Below are 21,610 nucleotides of genomic sequence, written 5' to 3' on the forward strand. Positions count from 1 at the left end.
TTTCTAATACGTTTCTACTCTAACAGCTGTCCAGTCATATTGCTTAGAGTTTTTTAAACTATAGGACTAACCAATGTTTCTGTGCTCTAAGTTTCATTCAGTGGACTCAGTTGATCCTCACCAAGGAAGACGTTTCTTTACAATCAATTAGCAAAGGCAGACAACTCCTGTGAATGTCACCTCTGCTCCCAACCCGCTGTGGGTCCTGGGATTCTCTGGCCATCAGTACTCAAATGCCCCTGTCTTCTTTGAGGTGCTCCTACGCTATTGTCTCCAGAGATGTTGTTCCCAGCCCTGAGTGGCCTCCCTGAGAGCCAGCATTTAGAAAAAGGGAAGCTGAATAGTTGATTTCTGACCACTCATAATGTAATTACAAGAAGCCGCTGTCAAATGCTGCTAGTTCAGGGGAGGTGCAGGGATCATGGGGAATGGTGGCAAAACACCATCCCAGGGGAATAAGTCAAGAGAGAAGTACAGTTTTAGAGGGTTTTGAAAGAGCCCTGACCACACACTCTGCCCCCTAACCTGGTACCTGGAAGAGCTCATCCCAGTTTTTTAGTAGTCTCTTTATAAGCCTTGCTAACTTGCTTTCCCAATAAACTTATCTTAATTGAGCCAGGATCTTCATCATGTTTTCCCAGAGTATCCTGGGTTATGTGCCCACCGGCCCCTTTGGTCTTTGTAACACTCTTTTGCTCCTTCCTTGTCCCTGACCCTGTGGAACATTACCTGCCATCTGCATGGTTTAGATGCCTGCCCACCTTGACCTCTGGTAGTGGTCTATCCTATGATTCACACCACCCATTGTCTGACTGTTGCTTATAATATTAGTTATCAGCAAAGTGAAAAGCATTATTGATGGTTTTCATTGAGTACCTGCATGTTAAGAACTATAATGTATTAAACAGCATAAACTAAGTGGTTTGTCTTAACGAAATATTGGTAAATGAGGGAAATTATATAAGGAGCAAGATTTTATTAGAATACCTGGGCACAAGTTGGTATTCTTGTTTTGATTTATTTTATTAACAGTTATTATTTTAGTGCTTATTTTAAAGGTACCACGTCTGAGATACCTATCACATTCATCATATCAAATAGTAGTTATTTGATTACATATTTATCTCCTTTACTATTTTGTGTAATCTTTAAGAGGAGGACTGTGTCTTATTAATCTTTGCTTGCTAAATAATACTTGAACTTCTGAGTGAGAGAGAGAGAGAGAGAGACAGAGACAGAGAGGGAGAGAAAACCCAGGTGAGTCACTGATCTCTTCTGGTTCATATAAGCTTTAATTTTCAACATATAACCAGCATATCTGCTGTAATCAGTTTAATAATCATCATATGTGTCCTGAAGCTAATATTTGGGGGTGTGTTCTCCTTTTAACCTGTTTCACTTGCTATGCTAATCACCCTGGTTACTTCACCCTCCGCCCCCCAGTGAAAGCTTAATTAACATAATAGAAATAATCACAGATATGTATACATATGATGTATCAATATTCAAGGACTATGGCAGGTCACTGAAAGGGTTGTCTTTTTTTTTTTCCCCTAGGCCTAAGACTTTACAAAAGAACATTTTTCTTTTAAAAAAGCTATAAAATAATTTAATGACATAAACCTTTTAAAAAAATAGTGGTATAGAATAAGACTAAGTTTTATTGTTAGGTGTGATTAGACGTGGCAGTGATAAAGCCATGGCTGTACTGGGGACCATCTGCATGGTGTTCAGTGCTGTACACACTGCTCCAAGCAGCTGGCATGGGCAAGCTGAGGCCTTGTGCTTTCTCATAACTTCTTTCCCTTTGTCCTGTCGCCATCCCCTGTGGCCCCTGGCCCCGATCGTCTTGGCTCACTTTTCCTCCAGCATCTTTCTGAACTCATCTAGGATGAAGTTCAGTACTTACACAAATTAGTCCAGGCTCCTACCCCACACTGGCTCCAGCTCTGCTCAGTGGCCTTGTCTAACTGCCCAAACTGGTGTGCCCTCCATTCCCCAAACTGCACCTTGGCCTTTCACAGCTTTTCCCACTTAGGGTATCTGCCTTCTTTCCTTGGAACCTGCCTAAATCCTAGGCACCTCTTTTTTTTTTTTTTTTTGCGTTTCGCGGGCCTCTCACTGCTGCGGCCTCTCCCGTTGCGCAGCACAGGCTCTGGACGTGCAGGCTCAGCGGCCATGGCTCATGGGCCCAGCCGCTCCGCGGCATGTGGGATCTTTCCGGACCAGGGCACAAACCCGTGTCCCCTGCATCGGCAAGTGAACTCTCAACCACTGCGCCACCAGGGAAGCCCCAAGGAACCTCTTAAAGTTAGTTTAGAATTCATCTTCAGTCTCTTCCTGGCCACAGTATTGGAGAGTCATCACTCCATTCCTCTCTTATACCTCCTATTAACTGGACCCCTTGTTTGAAATCCGGCAAATAGCATCAGGGATAGTTATTTATTATTGTGAGATGTGACTACAAATTCCTAGAGGGCAGAGACTGCCATAAGTATTTTGCAGCTCCTTTCAGTGTCTGGCCATGTTCTTTGTATATAGTAGATGCTTAATAAAGATTTGTTGACCAGTTGGTTTCATGTTCCTTGAAATCAGATGTTCTTAGTTAATTTAATAATAGAGGTTTTATTTTATTTTTTCTTCTTGATGTATCATACAAAAGATGGGAAAAATCTATTTGGAATGTGTTGAGATATAAATAAACAATAATAAATTATTATAAGCCTTCCAAAATGTTGTTGGTACTCTATGAGCTTTTCCTCCATTTGGTGTTTACTTTCTCAAGAATCAAGAAAAATCTTAATTAGCACTGTTTGTATGTTAGCTCTGGATTGACCTAGAATTATGCTAGGTACCATTAGTTATAATTCTTAGACTCCTGTGGTTGAGTGTTCACATTACAACACACTTCAGAGGATCATTTTAATATACTTACTTTTATCTCAATAATATTTATTTAGTGTTTCTTGTCACAGTTATTGCAAATGACAGTAATTTAGCTAGTCTGAAATGTGTTGTGCTAAAAGTACATCAGATATCCTAGTTAAGGATCAAGTAAATAAGTAACTCTTTAGAGGAGATTTAAATCTCTTCACAGACTTGCCCAGTGTCATAGTTGGTGGACAAGAACTTTCCCTCTGTTGACGGTGATTGGCCATTACCAGGTTACGTTCTATGAAGACAGGTTGAACTCGCTAAGCCGGTAGATGTCAAGGAGTCATTTGTGCTTTGAGGAACATCAGACAATACATATTTAATTCCATCCTAATATACCAAAGACACTCTTTTTTGGTGACAGTTTTATTGAAATATAATTTACATACCATACAATTTACCCATATAAAGTGTAAATTCACTCTAAGTTTTAGTGTATATATATTTATATATTATATTTAGTATATATATTATGTACGTTTAGTATATGTATTAAATCTTAGTATATTTACAGTTGTATATCCATCACCACAATTAAATTTAGAACATTTTCATTACCCCAGAAAGAAACCCAATAACTTTAGCTATTGTCCTTCAATCTTACCATTCTCCCCAGCCCTCCATCTGCTAATCTGCTTTTTGTTTCTATGAATTTCCCTTTTTTTGGACATTTCATATACATGAAATCATATAATATGTGATCTTTTGTGACTGACTTCTTTCACTTAGCATACTATTTTCAGGTTCCATCCATATTGTGGTGTATTAATATACATCATTCCTTTTTATTGCTGACTTATATTCCATTGTGTGGATATACCACATTTGTTTATCCATTCATCAGCTGTTGGACATTAGGGTTGTTTCCATTTTGGGGCCATTATGAAAAGCACAGTTATGAACATTTGTGTATAAGTTTTTGTGTCAACTTAGTTTTTCATTTTTCTTGAGTGTTTACCTAGGAGTGGAATTCTGGGTTGTATGTTAAGTCTGTGTTTAACCTTTTGATGAACTGCCAGATTGTTTTCCAAAGTGTGGCTGTATCATTTTTCATTACTGGAACACTTTTACTGTGAGAAAATGGATCACATTATAGATAAAAGGGTTTCTACATTTGCAGACTTGTGAGTACATTAATTCACATTTCTGAGTTTCTCCCATTGATATTTTTTCTAACAACTTTATTGAGGCATAATTTACATCCAATACAATTCACCTCTTCTAAGTGTAGACTTCAGTGATTTTAGTAGGTTTACCAAGTTGTGAGTGCATCACAGTAATATAGCAATTGATGTACAATTGATTGTACATTTTCATCACTCTGATAAGATCCCTCCTCCCATTCCCATTTATTTGACTTATCCTTACTTGTTTAATTTTGTGATTTGTTGGCGCATGTGGTTGCTGAGCCAAAGGGCTGAGTAAACTTTGTGACTAACAAACATAAAATTGAGAAATGTTTATCAACTTAATTTTTTTTTAAGTTTGAGTAGGTTCACAAACTCATACTACAATTTTGTAATCCAGATAGCCCTGAAAATTGAAACTTTTTTCATACCTCATTTGGTAGAAACTTGATCTGAATTGATAGGTGGATATGTATAATATTTATTTGTTCTACTTAATGTGAATAATCATATATCTTACTATAGAAATATTAATATTTGACGATGGGGTGCTGCCTCAGCCCTCACTGGGGATGATTTGTAACAAATATGTGATACACATGTATCATTTTACCTTTGTAAAATCATTTTACCTTTCAAAAATCCAAATAATCCTGAACTAGTGTAGCATACCTGGCGCCAAAGTTTTCACGTATGATCTTGTGGACCTGTGTTTGGTTTTAGCAGTCAGCACCTCAGGGCCTTTGCACTTGCTGTTCTTCTTCCTGGGAAGCTCTTCCTCCAGATAGCCTCTGGGCTCCTTCTTTTTATTCAGGTACATGTTGATTTTGCAGGAATCTCTTTCCTGACCATCACAAATGTTTGTGCCCCTGTCACTTTCTACCATGTCACCTTGCTTTGTAATCTTCATGGCGCTCATTCTGATGTGATTTAATGCATTTGTTCCTTTGCTTGCTGTCTTTGTCTCTTCCAACATAAGCCCGTGAAGGCTAGGTTCTTGGCTGTTGTTTCACCATGGAGATGCTCAGGAGGCACTGAGCAGTGCAGTGTGAAGACCATGCCTCCTGGCTGTGGCAGCGTATCCTTGTTCAGTGTCCTGCTGCTACTGAGCTGATCCTGCTCGGTTCCCCATGGGGATCGAGTGGAACTTGACCTAAAGGACACTTCTGAGCAGCTGCTATCAGACCACATAAGGCTCTTGCCTCTCCCAGCACAGAGAAAACTGGATGTTTGGTCTTGACTCTTGTGCTAACCCCTTGTCATCATGGAGACAAGTTCTTTGAAAGGTCTCAAGGCCTGAAAGGGAGGATAGCTCAACTGTGAGAGATATTAGGTAGTCGTCAGCCTCCAGATTATTATTATTTTTTTCTTCAGTGATAGATTTGCATCCATGTTTTGGGGCCATGAAGAAAGCCGTGACCAGAACATCAATCTGCTTTTCTCTCACCAGATAAATAGGTGGTAGGCACGGTTTCTGATATAATGCAAAAGATACAAGGGTGTATCATTTCCTCCAATCTAGGTCTTATGCCCCTCTCTTTATACCTGGTTTTGAAGCTTAATACTCATGATAGTCAGGATCTAATCAAGACATCATGTCGTCAGTTTATTTGCTTGTTAGACTTAAGTCTTTGCTTAAGGACCAGTTGAGGCAGCTGCTAGTGACCACGGTTCCAAGGGCCTATGTCACACCAGAGGGCAACCACGTTGGCATTGATGGTCCGAGTCTTTATAGTAGTTTAGCCAACTGGGAGCGTCATGAGTTTCATTCTTAACCCCATAACTCATTCTCTGGTCACTTTGGGGTGGTCCCTTCACCCCTCTAAGACTGTTTCTCATCTGTGTGATGAGGATGTGATAGCTCCCTAGGGGCTTATTGTAGAGCTTAAATGGGCAAACATTTGTAAAGTGTGGGCACAAAGAAGGGCCTTGATTGTGTTCATTTCCATTTCCTGTGTCTTCCTTGGACTCTTAATTTGCTCAGCATAATTTAGCTCCTTTAGAATGTTAAAGGGAATTTAAAACCCACCAAAGTCCAAATGTATTTTATGAATTTACTGAAACTGCATAGACTTGCTGAGATTCAACTGCTTTGATTCACAAAGTGGACATTTTATATGGTTGAACTTACTACTTCTCTGTGTGTCTATTTTACAGTACAAGAAGGGGCTGGGTATTTGGAGAAAGGCAAACATAGAGTGCCAGTGTGTTGTCCATTTTGTTTGGTCCTGTAAGAGCATCGGAAAATTACAAGAGTCCAGACTGCAGGGCATGGCCGATGAGGAGGGAGCATGTGTGAGCAAAGCATGATGAATGTCAAAAGCAAGCCTGGTATACAAATGAATTGCATAGACATTTGAGAGAATTTAAGTTTTTGGTCTTAGTTTACTTTTATGTAAAATGGATTTAGTCCTTCATTAGTTCTGTCTTTTCTTCATTAAAAAAAAATCCTCCAATCTTTTACCACTAGCATGTGTTCATATATCTGCTTACTTGATTGTCATTTTGAAATAAAGTTATAATTAAAGGTTGACAGAGCAGAAAGAGAGTTGAAGCAGAGAGAATAAAGTATATGAATAACTTCCCCAAAGTTCACACCTTCTATGTAATTTCAGTTCATAACCTGGGCATTAAAAAAGGGAGAACCAGCTTATCCTTTAAGCTGGCTTCTCATCCTTGGAAATTTTAAAATGGGAAGTCTAGTTCCAAAGGGTGAAAATGGCATTCCTTGAATGCAAAAGGAACATATATAAAATAGAAGGAAAAATGACAAAAAATGAGTTGAAGGCACACACACTTCATTCAGAACCAGCCCCTTGGTTTACTCAGCTCCCCATGGACCTAAAAGCTCATATATACACAGGATCTTGCCCCCAGGGTTGGTCCCCTTGTTGCACAGTGTCTTAAGTTGAAGCAGTCATTTTCTTGAAAGTATTGGGCAGGGTTGAGAGTGCTGGCTTCAGGATCTTATTTCTACTGCTGGAGGACGGCCTTTTCTGAGCACTCTGAAGCAAGGGACTTGCATAAAATGTTTGGGGACCAAGATCATGGGAAGAGTCTTATTTTTCATCATTCATTCGTGATTTCATTTGAAATCAGCTTCACACATATGTATAAGCGGTTAACTTTACCTTAGAGGAGTAAAAGCCAGCTTGGTCTGATATCCCCGGGTTCTTCAAAACTCAGGAGGGACCCAGGCCATTTTCATTTTTCAAGGCTCCCAGTCTGTTATGAAATGAAGAAATGACAAAACATAGTTGAAAATTGTGTTATATTTTAAATATTTACATTTAACACATTACTGTTTGTTTGTTTTAACAAAGTGCTTATACAGTGTAACTGAGCTCTCCCCATGAAGTAAAGGATACAGTAAAGAAAATTATAATGCACCATAGGCTGCATGGTCCAGGAAAGAGATGCAACTTAACAGAACTTCTCCTTCTAGTGCTATGGTTTTCTGTGACTGTACGTGTGATCTTTTTAGGAGATTAGTGTAGAAAGTCTAAGTTTAAGGCTCTTTGAATTGGAGGCCTGGGCCCAATGGCTTTCTGGTCCCTGGGAAGTATCCCAAAGCTACCCTGAACTGAGTCTGCAGGGAGCTTCCCATGGCAGTTCTTATTACTGCTTTTTGCTTATTACTGCTCACATACCGTGAGCATGTTTTCATCTTAAAACCTTCCTTCACTCTGCATTCCCTTCCTGCTATGCCCTAAACCTCTCCCTCCCTCCCTTCCTCCTCCCTTCTCTCCTTCCTATCTAGATATAGTAATCTAATCTATCTTTTTCAACACTGCTACCAGATTAATTGAAAGATGACTTAAATTTCAGAACTGATTATTTTGCTTTTATGCCCAATTAGACCTCTTCAGTTCCTTACCCCCACTGCAGTGCACAGAGCATAGTATTCCTTGGCCTTGCTCATTTGGACCCTACTTGCCTGCCTCTTTGCATCCTTCTCCCCACATCACTGACCTTCCCCATTCCAAACTACCTACAACTTTGCAGACACATGAGGCGTCTTTCTTGGAGCCTTTGCTGTTCCTTCTCCCATCATTTCTCTTGGCCGCTTGGCTGACTTCCACTCATCCTTTAACTTAGACTTACTGTCACATCATTTATGAAACCTTCCCCACACGTAACTCTGCCAGGGAACGGTGCCGCATTCCCTGGTGGAGTTATCTGCTCCTTGCTTTGAGTTGTCATAACACCTTAAGCCTCTCTGCTTTTGGTTTCACCGTGTGTAAAGTTGGGATACTATATGTGCTTTCCTTTATAGGATGGTTGTGAGCATTAACTGGATTAATTGATTAAAGCACTTAGAACTGTTTGGCACTGGGATAGGAAGTGTGAAACTGAATAATTTGCTGTTATCACCTTGTGGGACCTCCTGTTAATAGCCCACGCTGCACTGTCTAATTACTTGCTTCTCCTCCCAGCTGAACTATGAACGTGTTGGTCATCTTCACGGCCCAAGCCTCTAGCATGATTCTTCTCATATACTTAATTATCATCAGCATTGTCTTGTCATCATCATCAACAATAATAAGAGCTAGCATTAATGGACATTCACTGTGTACCAAGAACTTTTGCCCAGAATACTCTCATGAAGTAGCTGGAGCCAGGATTCAAAGTCAGATTATCTGACCCCAGAGCCTGCTCTTGGACCAACATGATATGCTCCCTTCCAAACTGAAGTTGCTTGGTAAACATCTGGATGGATGGATACAAGGAGAGAATAGCAACGGAATTGAAATAGCTTTTCCCCTGCATCATATTTACTTAAAAATCCATCTTGAGTAGGTAATAATCTGACTAGACATGGAAATTGTTACATATCTATTTTCTTTTCTTCTTCTTTTTAAAATTTATTTATTTTAGTTATTTATTTTTGGCTGCATTGGGTCTTCGTTGCTGCGTGCAGGCTTTCTCTAGTTATGGCGGTGGGGGGCTACTCTTCATATTGGTGTGCGGGCTTCTCATTGCAGTGGCTTCTCTTGTTGAAGAGCACAGGCTCTAAGTGTGCGGGCTTCAGTAGTTGTGGCATGCAGGCTCAGTAGTTGTGGCTTGCGGGCTCCAGAGCGCAGGCTCAGTAGTTGTGGTGCGTGGGTATAGTTGCTCTGCAGCATGTGGGATCTTCCTGGACCGGGGATCAAACCTGTGTCCCCTGCATTGGCAGGTGGATTCTTAACCACTGCGCCACCAGGGAAGCCCTATCTCTCTATTTTCAAGGAGAAAGAGAATTTTCCTTCCCTGGCTACGGCTGGGGCCCAGGGGCTGGGAGCTGCCACATTCGCTGTCCAGTTCCATGTCTCACAGGTACCATCCATCAAAAGAGCTTGCTTTGGCAAACAACTTAATTTCTGTATTTGTGCCATTCTGAGGACATCGGTCAAACCTTTGATAAAGGCGCTTGCCTCATTCCATTTTCAGCCTGACTGATCACAGATTTTGCTGCTGAAGCTAAAAAAGAGAGTGGTGGATTCTGAAAACCAGTCCTTAAGGAGCAGGTGCACAGCCTTGTGTTTGAGAACACTAGGTTTGGAGTCCTTTCGTTGGCAGCAGAATTATTCTCATGTAACCTCCATGTAACCGTGAACTTGGGGATTTGTTCCAAGTTCTCCCCACATGCGAGCCAACTGTGGGTGGCACAGACTCTGTGGTCTTTTCCTGTTCCTGTCAAGCTGTGTTATGCCTGAAAATCTTGTCTCCTTCCCTGCCCCTTCATCATGATATCTTACATTTGTGTGGAATCCTTCAGGAAATGTTTTGTGTGTACATGCTCATCAAATTCACACATGGAGATACAGACTAAAGATTGGATAAGAAAACCAAGACTCAGAGAAGTAAAGATTTTCCCAGAGTCAAGTAGCTACTGAGTAGGAAGATCTGGATTCAAACCCTTGTTCCTCGGCTCTGAGACTGTTCTGATTCTACTGGGCCATAATGTTTAAAAGACCAAAAGCTTCTTGAGAGCCAAGACTAAGTCATCTCCTCCTTAGTGTTCCACTCAGTGCTTGTTGCTGTTCTGATTACTGAATGGGTTCTCAACAAATATTTGTTAAACTCAATTGAACAGAATTGATGGAAACTTGTTGCTACAACCAGGATTGGAAACTCTCTGTAGGGTAGATATCCTCTCCAGTACTATCACCTTCTTAACTTGGCTGCACCTTATCTTTCTTCTTTTTTAAAACTATTTATTTTGCTGCACTGGGTCTTAGTTGTGGCATGCGGGATCTTTGTTGCAGCATGCGGGATCGTTAGTTGCGGCATGCAGAGTCTTTAGTTGTGGCGTGTGGGATCTTTAATTGGGACATGTGGGATCTTTAGTTGGCGGCATGCAAACTCTTAGTTGCGGCAGGCATGTGTGATCTAGTTCCCTGACCAGGGATCGAACCTGGGCCCCCTGCATTGGGAGCGCAGAGTCTTAGCCACTGGACCACCAGGGAAGTCCCCTTATCTTTCTTATTTTAGGCAAATGTTTACATCTTCCTTAGCTAGTTGGACAGTACCTTCAATGCTCTGCCATTGTGGGTTCCAGTCAAAACCTCTTGAGTCAGCTCTGGAAAGATGTAATTAAGGGCTGGAACAGAATTTCATTCACCACTGTCAGAGCCCTCTGTGATAGGTGACTTCCATTGTGTAAAACAAATGTTCATCCTCAAACTGACATAATGTCGTAGTTCTTTTCATCTCGGACTTGTCCTCTCAGGAAGTTAATGGGAGTACCATTGCCCACAAAGAAAAGTGTTCCGTTATCTCAGAACTGAAGTGTTCGGAGGGAACTTTATAGGGTTTATGGTTAAATAGCCTTGATTTTGGTAATTCAACTCTAAACCACTCCCAGGAGAACTACATAAGCAGAAGACCATGTTTTAAAATGCTGGATCATTTGGAAAAATTTACTTGAGCTGAAAAATAAGGTTGTCTTTTCTTCCTGTCTCCTCCCCAGCCGCCTTGGCCCTTGGGTAGCCTTTTGAGCAAAGTTTGGCTGTTTCCATCTTCAATAGCTTTGCAAATGTTACCTTTTGGCAAATGTAGCCTTAGATGTAGAATGAGATGACTTTGGTTTGGAAATTGGCCACTCATGTTGATAATAGCTATTAATTTAATCAGCCTCGAATTGATAACAGGTATCGCCTGTAGAAACAAAGATAATTTTTTATTGATTGTGATCAAGTCTTCTGATGTAAACTCTAGGCTTATTTTGTCTGTAAAAGGCTGGTGTAGTCGTATGCAATCTGAAAGAGACAGGAAGAGGGAGGTAGAGGAAGGGAAGAGAACTCTCCCCACATACACAAGATGTGTTTGCTTTATTGTTCCGTTACCTGTTTTCTCTGGAAACTTTATAGATTAGCTTTTATAATCCACTTTGAAATGTTTGCTGTTTTTAAAGCAGAAGCAATCTTTGCAGCTTTCAAGCAGAAGGTCATTTTATACAAAATGTTCATTCATGTGCAACAAAGCTTATTTCTTCTACAGGATCAAAGAAATAATGAAGGCTCCTTAAAAGTTGTTTTTCTCTAAAGAAATGATCATCTTGATAGTTGGTGATTTATATGTGCCTTTCCTGTTGGAATTGAAAAGCGAAAACATTTGTATCAGTAAGGATTACTGAATATTATTAAGTTCTCAGATATTACTGTAACTGCAGTTTCAGCGTTTCAGAGTGTAGGGAAAGATGTCTTGGATTTCTTCTTGTCTAGTTGATGTCTATCTCTCCAGGTTATTCCTTTGCCCTGGTTTATTGCCTGATGGTCATCCAGCCATTGATGTGGTCTCTGTGTAGGTCTCTGAGATACAGCTGTTTCTAGAACAAAGTCCTGGAAGTTTTCTTGCCTCCAAAAATTTGTTTACAATGTTTTCTTGGACTGGAACACTGTTTTAGCAATGTCCTGTTTTCCTTTAGCGCTCAGCTTAAATGTGCCTTTTTCTGGGATGCTTCGTGGCCTATTATTACCATAATTTATCACTTAGCCCTTTATATTGAAACAGCTATTTTCCTGTGCATGTCCTCCATCCTTCTGTAGACCACCTCATGATGTGCGGTGGCTCATTGGTGATACAAGTCCTTCACTTACTCTAGCTACAAAAGCATCAAAGATTAATCTACACTGTTACGGAGTGATAAAAACTCTATCCTGATTACAGAAGGGAAGGGATTAAAACGCCAGATGGAATGAAAATGTAAATTTAAATATCTTACATTTTCCCCCCAGTGTAATGATTCTTAAATTGTTGGTTTCTGACTGTTCATACAAGAAAGGAGTGTTTGAAATTAGTCCTGGGACAAATCTCATTTTGTCCATATTTCTGGACACATCTTTTGATGCAGTAATGGCATTTAATGAGAAAAGAGATTTTTCATTTTTACTTCTAGGATCAGTTGAGTTTGAAATCTGTGACTGTAGAGAGGACCTGGGTTTCCTCTGTCCTTACCTCTTCAGATGATCAGCATGTCAGGTTCAAGTCCTGCCCTGTAACATGGTGCTAGGATAGTATTCATCCAATATACACACTGATTGGCAAAAGGTATAACTCTTACTCCATCAAACTCTAGTAGTTACAACAAAAGCCACTAACCCTTGTGTAAGGAAAAGATGAACCATGCCACACTGGGTGTGTTTGTGACAGTAATTATTACTTCTACTTGATCACTCCATTTGGTTGCTTTTCTAGCTCTTACGGATTTGAAGGAAGACTCACGTGATCTCTCATTCTGGTATTAATGACAATTTGATAACTAGCTGTAATTTAATCATTGATGCAGCCCAAATCCATGTTAATGATTACACATTTTCCTTAGAATCCCTTCAGTTGAATTTAAGCATTATTTGAGAAAGAGTACTCCTTTGAGTAAAAAATGGCAATAAAAGCCTGGTATGAGTATTAAATGTGTTCCTGCAAAACATAAAATGAAAATCACTGAACATATTAAGTGCTTTGAAATCTTTGTTAAATTCCAGCATCCCATGATCACAGAATTTACAAGCAAAAGCTTTTTAGCCTTAACATGAGAAATAAAAATAAATTTTTTTCTTTGCTTTTCGTATGGTTTATATATATATAATTTTTTAATTTTTAATTTATTTTAATTTATTTTTTATTTTTGGCTGTGTTGGGTCTCCGTTGCTGTGCGTGGGCTTTCTCTAGTTGCGGTGAGCCAGGGCTTCTCTTCGTTGCGGTGTGTGGGCTTCTCATTGTCGTGGCTTCTCTTGTTGCAGAGCATGGGCTCTAGGCGTGCAGACTTCAGTAGTTGTGGCATGTGGGCTCAGTAGTTGTGGCTTGCGGGCTCTGGAGCTCAGGCTCAGTAGTTGTGGCACACGGGCTTAGTTGCTCCGCGGCATGTGGGATATTCCTGGGCCAGGGCTCGAACCCGTGTCCCTTGCATTGGCAGGTGGATTCTTAACCACTGTGCCACCATGGAAGCCTCTATATTTCTCTTTTAAGGATTTTTGGCCATAGTTGCCCCTGCTCCAATTTTAGGGATTTTTATTAAAATTTTTTTCACTTGTACACAATTTGTTCATCTGATAGAATCAGTAGGAGTCCAGTAATAAGTTACTCTGGTTGTGGAACCATATTTTCCATTACGCTTCCCACTTTTCATCGCACATTTCTTTCTCTCTTTTCTCCTGTTAAGCCAAAATGATCAGGAACCAAAAAATGAAATACATGTAGAACAAAAGATCATTTTCTTATTCTGGTCCAATTTTTACTTTGACTTGGTGTCCTATTTTCCCCCTTCTGGAGCATGACAGAGATTTAAGTGTTTCAGGGGAGGAGATGGGAGACTGTGCCTTCTGTATTGTTGCATGGATGTACGTGGGGTCATTGTAACAAGAAATAAGATGTGATTTTTTTTTTTTTTTTTTTTTTGGTGGTACGCGGGCCTCTCACTGTTGTGGCCTCTCCCGTTGCGGAGCACAGGCTGCAGACGTGCAGGCTCAGCGGCCATGGCTTATGGGCCTAGCCGCTCTGCGGCATGTGGGACCTTCCTGGACCGGGGCACGAACCCATGTCCCCTGCATCGGCAGGCGGACTCTCAACCACTGTGCCACCAGGGAAGCCCTAAGATGTGATTTTAAATGAAATGTTTTAATATCCCCACTATTAACCACAGCTATAAAATACTATCTATGGTCCATGGCTTCTAGCATTTCTTATATATAAAGATAGCTTTTGTTTGTATTTATTCCACTAAAAAGGAAGAGTTATTTAGAAATCTTAAAAGTCAATGTAATGTGTATCAATTGATGCATTACAACTTTTTAGCTTGTAGGTGCTTTGTTCCAAGGCCAGGATGTATATTCCGCTATATTGTTATCATTTTTACTGAGTGAGGAAATGTTTGGTCATTAAGGGGGAAGGAATATCTGTGGACAAAACTGCTGCTTTCCCTGACCCCAAAGCTCAGTTTTGAATATTAGTCTTCAAAGCCGTTTTTACTTCCAGTGTTCAGTCTTAATTAAAAGCCACATACACAGTTCTGTAATCCAATCTGTAGATCCAAAAGGGGAATTCATACAAGAGAAAATTAACTTACTATTATTAAAAGAACACTGCCTCTCTAATGGATATAATAGAGTAACAGTTCTCCTCAGGCTCAGTGGCAGTTCCTTATATAATAACTAAAATATTAGCACATTTAAATTGATTTTTCATGCCTGCAAATAATGATCAAGCTTATTTTAAAAACATACTTAATTTGACTTAGATGATAAGGATATTTGCTCAGAAAGAGACATTCTGGGCTGTTATTTTCTACTGGCAAGCATCAGAGCTGGAAGTTGAGTGGTTTTGATTTTGTTAATGATGATTGAATTTATTTTTATTTTATTAACAATAGGAACTCTGTCCCCATGACTACTCTGTTTTAGGTAAATTTATGGCACATGATTTCCTTATTAAATAACATTTCTTTTAATTCATTTATCTTTATAAGAGTGTTTCAAGAAGATCGACTATGCTTTGTTCTTTCCAAAAGGTACCTAGTTCTTGATGTTCTGTTTGTCATAATTGTGCATAGCAGCTGAGCCTGTTCTTGGTGTGTGTGTAGGGGAACCCTTGAATTCTCCCATAAAATGTAGGCCTGTCTCCTGCTGGCATCAAGAGAGCAGATTGGGATAACTCCATGGCAAGAAGGGTATGTCCTTTCAAAGAGTCCTGTTCCAAAGTACTTCTGTGCTTCACATGAGGCAGTATTATATGTGGCTGCCAGTTGACTATCTTTTTATGAATCATATCTCCTAAACCTCTGTAGTGAGCATGATGGGAAAATATCTTTATGGAAACAAATATGTGAGATAAATTAAGTTAAAAAAAGGCACGTAGCAAATTTAACTAGAAAATGAACGTAAAAACTGGCCTGCAGGATTAAAATTCTCAGGGGCTCACAGCTCCACACAAAGAACAGTGTTCTGGCTGATGTCATTGGTTTGTACAATATTACAGAACTGTTTCCAATGTGTTATCTTCTTGTGCCCCATGGCTTGTATTGCAATGTTTGTAGTTGAAATACATTTCATGTTATATTACACATAAATTTGTTATTGGCATGTATGTGTGATATACATATACATACATATAAACGTAAATAAAATGTTATATATGAAATGAATTTCATGCTATGTTCTTTCATGATAACTTCAACTTGCTTATTATTTCTGTCTTGTTCTCTTATTTGTTGGTCCTATACAGCTTTCTTTTTCTTTTTTTTGCATTTCCAATTTTTCACTTTTTTCAATATTATCTGTCTTGACAATTGAGAAGTTTTATTTTGTTCTTATCTTTCAGTCATTTGTCCATTTCATCGACATTTCTTCTCTGGGTTCTCAGAGTGCTTAGACACCATGAGAAAACAACTTCTATGAGTTTAAGTAATTACAGTCAGAATGAATGGGTTTTTGTGATACGTAAGTGTTCAGAGATGCATAATATTGGTTGCACACACTCTGTAAAGCTCAATATGTAAATGTAATTTAGAATGTATATGCATGATACATGCATATACATTCTAAATCTGTTACAATGATTAAGAAAATAAGCTCTCACATAGATTTCTTAAATCACTGTCAGTCATTTATTTTTCAGGGTCCACATTGATACATATGCAAATTGTGTCAAGTAATCACAGGACACTAACAAGCTTCATTGACTAGGATGGTTCCAAGAAGACCACACCCATTGAAAGTTTGGGGCCAGTGTGTCCAGTCTACACAGATAGTGTCTCTCCTTTTGCTTTTTCTCTGTTTCCTGTCCTTTGTTTTATGCCTCCCTTCTATAAAGTATTTTATGTCTTATAGTGGAAATACATATATATATATATATATATATATACACAGATTTTAAAGAGATAAATGAGATTTAGGAAACCTTGGAAGGTTGGTGGTGCTCATAAATCAAGGGGGTCTGGGGTGAGTGCTATTTGTAGTCAGTGGCTCTCAAACTTCAGCAGCTTCTGAATCACCCAGAGAGCTTGTTAAAACAGGTTGCTTGGTTCAGCCCCAGAGCTTCTGATTCTGTAGGACTGGGATGGGGCTTGAAAATGTGAGTTTCTAACAGGTTCTCAGGTGAAACTGATGCTGTTGGTGGGGGACTGCACTTTGAGAACCACTGATCTTGGATCGCCTTTTCATGTGTTTGGGATGAGGAAACTGAGAATCAGAGAGGGGAAGGGCCTGCCCAAATTTTGCAATGGTAGGGAGTTGCATCTTCACTAGAATTAGAACTGGATCTTCTGGCTCTGGCCCTGTAATGTCCTCCTGGAGTCTGTTCTTTGATTGACCAGAGAAGGCAAAGCTGCTTCCTGACTACCTGAAGAGAATGTGGGAAACCAGATCGGCCACCTCTCCCAGATTCCAGTCTATGGGCAATGCTGGTGGAGAGAGAGGGCTTTAGTGCTCGTACTGCTGCCTAACTTACCCAAATAAATTTCATTCTCTTTATTTCCATGTCCAGTTTAATATTATAATTATTCATGGAACATTTGTTGATTTGTGATCATTTAGAAATTAATACTAATGTCATCATTTTTGAAACAGGGTCTGTTAAACTCAGTTCTATAATATGTCAAGAAAAAGCAAGCTAAAGACAGCATAGGCTACAAGAATAACTGTGGAAAAAATAGAAATGGTTGAATTCTTTACTTGAATCTAAGGTTTTGCTTTTAGTTCAATAAAATTTCAGTAAAATATTATTTCACTAAACAAGTTTTCTGCAATATCCTGTAGCATACATTTTCATGGTGGGAAATAACTTATTGTTGGGAAGTTCAAATTAGAGAATAAATGATTTGATAATTGCCTCATTGATGTTAAATGGAATTTTATGAAATTATTTTCATAATAATATGAATTGGTTGAATTTACTTAGCTAAGAAGAATAACAAGAGTTGTGTACTTACAGGTGTTGCATATTGATTTCATTTTAGTGATTTTCTTATTGGGATGCAGATTGTCAAAGTGGCATTGACGTACCATTAAATTCAAATAGCTGTCATTTGATAATTATGTACCAGAGCTGGGTGCAGAAAGAATTGACCTTAAATTGAGGGAATTAAATACTACTTGTAAACCATTGGGGAAGAAATCCCACTTAGAGTTAGACTCGATTCAATTCAATAAATCTTGACTAAGGGCCTTCTATGCTTAAGGAATGCACTTTTCTAGGTAGGTTTTGGAGTCCATATCTGGCCTCAAGGGCCAGTGTCTTTGAATTTTTACGAAAGTGGATGCAGAACATGATTGGATGATGAAAGCAAAAACTAGATTTTGACATTGATGTTATTTTCAGTTTCATGGAAGCAAAGGCAGCAGGTCACAGTTCACATGCCATGATATGATCTGTCATTTTTGGGCAATGGAGAAACTTTGGTCTTTTCATGTTGTTGAAATGGGGTCGAGGCTACAGTTCTGATCCTTTGTGTTGCTTTCTATCTTGCCAGCGTCTGGTGGAGGCTGCAGAGGAAGCACACCTGAAACATGAATTTGATGCAGACTTGCAGGTAATTGATTATAGTTTGAGTTCAATTGTTTTGTGTGTTTGCTGCCAAAGGAGCAACACTAGGTATACTGGGAACACCAGGGTTCAGAGGTTTGGAGAGAAGGCTCTTGAGAGAATGGTACAGGGTTGAAATAAATGTGCCTGCTTTTGACAAGACAGGACAGTGATCCTCAACCATTTTCCACTATGCAAGTTACAATAGGTGATAACACACACTTACATGCATGTAATCAGGTTTCCTCTCTAATTCTGGGGGAGTTAATCAGTCAACTGACAATAATCACCAGAGCTTTTAATGGTAAATTGATAAGATAGATGGCAGAATATATCCAAATCCCTCTTCCATGGCTACATTTTAAGTGACTGAAAGCAATGTTGTTATGTATGGATCTAACCTTGAATTGACTGTTAATTATATTTAAAAATTAAATCCTTCACAGACCTGGGATTTGAACATCTGCTTAATGAACTTTTGTTGTGGATCTCATATCTAATCATGGCACACCTGTGTCTGGTTGAGAAGGACTTTGATGCTGTCATGTATATATAAAACATAGTTAGAGGCAAGAAGTGAATTGAATAATACTTGGAGGTTCCTTTGGGTCCCTCCAGAAGGAAATTTCATCTGTATTGTTATTTTGGGTTTGTGACTTTTCCTCACTGCTAGCAAAACGGGTGAATCTTAATTCCTTAAGTCTGTGCCTTGCTAGAACAGATCTCTTTTAGTGCCATGTGGTCACAATTAGGAAGTAGTGTTTATTTTGCTGTGTTTTCATTTGTATGGAAGATAAATCTTCAAGCACAGAAAAAGATGGTGATACCAAAGATAGCCTTTGGCTGTGTCTCTGTCCCATGGTTGTACCTCTTGTAAAAGAATGCACACTCAAATGGGGTAATGGAGGAAAGTTTAATAAAGAAAATATTTACAGATGTATGGTAAGAGAAACCAACAAGCAATGGTGGTGTACCCCCGGGCAAGCCACACTCCTGGCCTGAAGGAGCAAGGGGAGGGGGTGGTTTCTAGAACCCAGGGAGAGTAGCTATATGGAAAGGGTAATTGATAGAGAGATGGTGAGCTAATAAGTGTAGAATCTGGGGAAAAAGATACACTGATAACTGTGTCTAGCCTTCTGATCTCTTGCTGGTACCCACCATTGGCTGAACCCAACTGTTGGTGTAGTTGATTTGGTTCAGACTTTCTGAGGCTTTGGGTGGAAAAGGGTGAAAAATGGGTCCGGAGGGCAAACAGAAAATATCAAGCCCACCATTGGGGGTCATTTTCAGTCATAACACCCAACGTGTGAAGCAAATAGAACCAAGAATGTAGCCAAGCATGAGAGGCTCCAGGGGGAGGCGGAGAAGCCCTGGGGACTGTTGGTAACACCTGGAGAGGAGTGGGGAAGCCAGCCCCGCTCTTAGAGCAGAGCTATAGAGAAAGAGCAGAGGAGTCAGCTGAAAATAGCAAGAAGCACCTTGCCTTCCTATAGCCACACCAGGGTCCATTTGTTGGTCACATTTGTCTTAAGTGTACCTCTCCTTCAGAGGGTTTGGACTTCTTAGAGTGGGCCAGAAGGGATTTGATGAAAGCACCAGGAAGCACCTTTTAGGTCTGAAGATTGTAAGGATCTCTTGAATGCATTGCCAAGGGAAACTATGTCTCCTTGGGAGTTCCAGAAGGCTTTTCAGGAATATTCTGGTTGTAAATGACAGAAATTCAACTCAAATCAACTTAAACTTGATAAGAATCTGTGAGTCCAATCTGATAATAAATAAATAGATAAATAGATAAATAGATAAATAAAAGAGAAGGAAACACTCTTACAGTAGAATGCCAACTACTAAATGTAGAAGAAATGATGGAGTTATAAAATTATGGTAATAATTGATTCAGGCAAGAATCTTCAGTAGATGCTAAAACTAGCAGGTGAAAGTTTGATGAAGAACAGGACATTGACAGTCTCAAAGTATCTGCCCACAAATTGCTTATTAATTACAAAGGGAATTATAGCAGCTTTATTATGGATAAACCATCTTAAACAGGTAATCAAAGGTAATATCATCAATAATGACACAAAGTGCCTTCAGATGTGATGACCAGGAAAAATACACCAAAGATTTCCAAAGGACTCTTTTGGAAAATCTGGTGTTTATGGCTCATATAGTCAATTTTATTTTGAGATCAGTTGTCTACAAAAAGTAACTGGGTGAGGGAGGGAATGATTAATTGACTTGCAGGATTATTTATCCTTCAGGAGAGAAAAAGTGTTCTGTGGTTTAGCTTAACTAACTTTAGATCGCTTTTTTTTTTGGTCCATCTGAATCAATTGTTATTTTCTAAGAGTGCTCTGACTTCCTTCCTATGATTGATCCTTTACAGTAAAATTCTGGTGTAGCACACTGATTCCCTTGTCAAATGTGGTGGTGGAAACACGAATGCAGCATGAGTATCCCTCTCAAAAAAGAGACTGAGAGAATGGGTCTCTGGAGTCTTATAGTTTTTGTTTTCTTGGGAACAAAGAAGATGGGCCCAGTTTTTCCTCCCCCATTGTCATCTGTTCTATATAAGTACAAGACGAATATCAGAGGGTACAGCTGTGGTCTGAGCACAGAGTAGATGTTGAAATAATCTGTCAATATTACAGAGTGTCATTCACTCTCTGGACCATGACAGAATGTTCTCTGGGTCAGAGTAAACCATGTGCACTTTTGTGGAAACCTGGAAAAGAGATGATTTGGAGAAAATGGATATGCATCAAATAATGTATGTCTGCTTAGATGAAGGTTTTGAAGCTGTGAAACATTGGTGCTGTTATGCGCAAGTCTGTCAACAGCTTGGGTGTCAGCCCGGGTGCTCTTCCTGGGGTAGCAGGTCTGTGTACAGGCTCTGAGTTTATTGCTATGACGGTCCATTAGAACTGATCAATTGTTAATCTGGGTTCCACTGACCTCTCTACAACACCTGCCAGTGGATTGTTTTTATCAAAAAAATTTCAGAGTACCATCTGCTTACCATGAAGTAATGTTGAGGAGGTTTCCGTGCTATTAACTTGGGAAGAGCAGAGGGAGCTAGGAGACTGTTTTCCTACAGAAAAAAAAAATGTTTCTGTGACATTTCCTAAACTGTACAGCTTCAAGTTACATAGTCTTAGCCCCCACTCCACCATCCCATTTCCAAAATAAAAAGGAAATGCTGGATCTGCCTCTTCTTTCACTTTAGATTGGAGTCTTCGTGTCTTTGCATCATCATGTGCTTTAAAAGTGAAGAATTTGTTTTTCATTGGTAGAATCATCAAAAATTACCAAAAGAAAGTCATGCCTCCTTATTGTCAGGATTTTATTTATCATTTAAATTTCCTCTTACAGTTTCTCCAGAGGTTTAGCCTTTTCTTTATGAGCTTATAGCCTTGACATTGGTAGTCCCTTCTGTAGGTCCTAAAATATGGCACTAGGTTGTTAGTTCTTAACAAAAACTATGTTGGGGCAAGAGGCAAAATATAGCCTTTGAAGGGTAGGTAGCATATGTGAACAACCCACAGTGCAGTGTC

At 39.5% G+C, this 21,610-nt stretch overlaps 1 protein-coding gene across 1 annotated transcript in view; it reads left to right on the forward strand.

The window, feature by feature from the left end:
• CACNA2D3 (calcium voltage-gated channel auxiliary subunit alpha2delta 3) overlaps positions 1–21,610 on the forward strand; it is a gene marked incomplete at its 5' end in the record, with an annotated part of 768,939 nt that overhangs the window by 205,519 nt on the left and 541,810 nt on the right. Inside the window, one exon of the mRNA XM_082664450.1 lies at positions 18,007–18,066. Coding sequence (XP_082520576.1) covers positions 18,007–18,066 — 60 coding nt within the window. The remainder of the gene's footprint in view (positions 1–18,006; positions 18,067–21,610) is intronic.

Source organism: Grampus griseus (assembly GCF_964374135.1).
Source record: "Grampus griseus genome assembly, chromosome: 10".
Taxonomy (NCBI): Eukaryota; Metazoa; Chordata; class Mammalia; order Artiodactyla; family Delphinidae; genus Grampus; species Grampus griseus.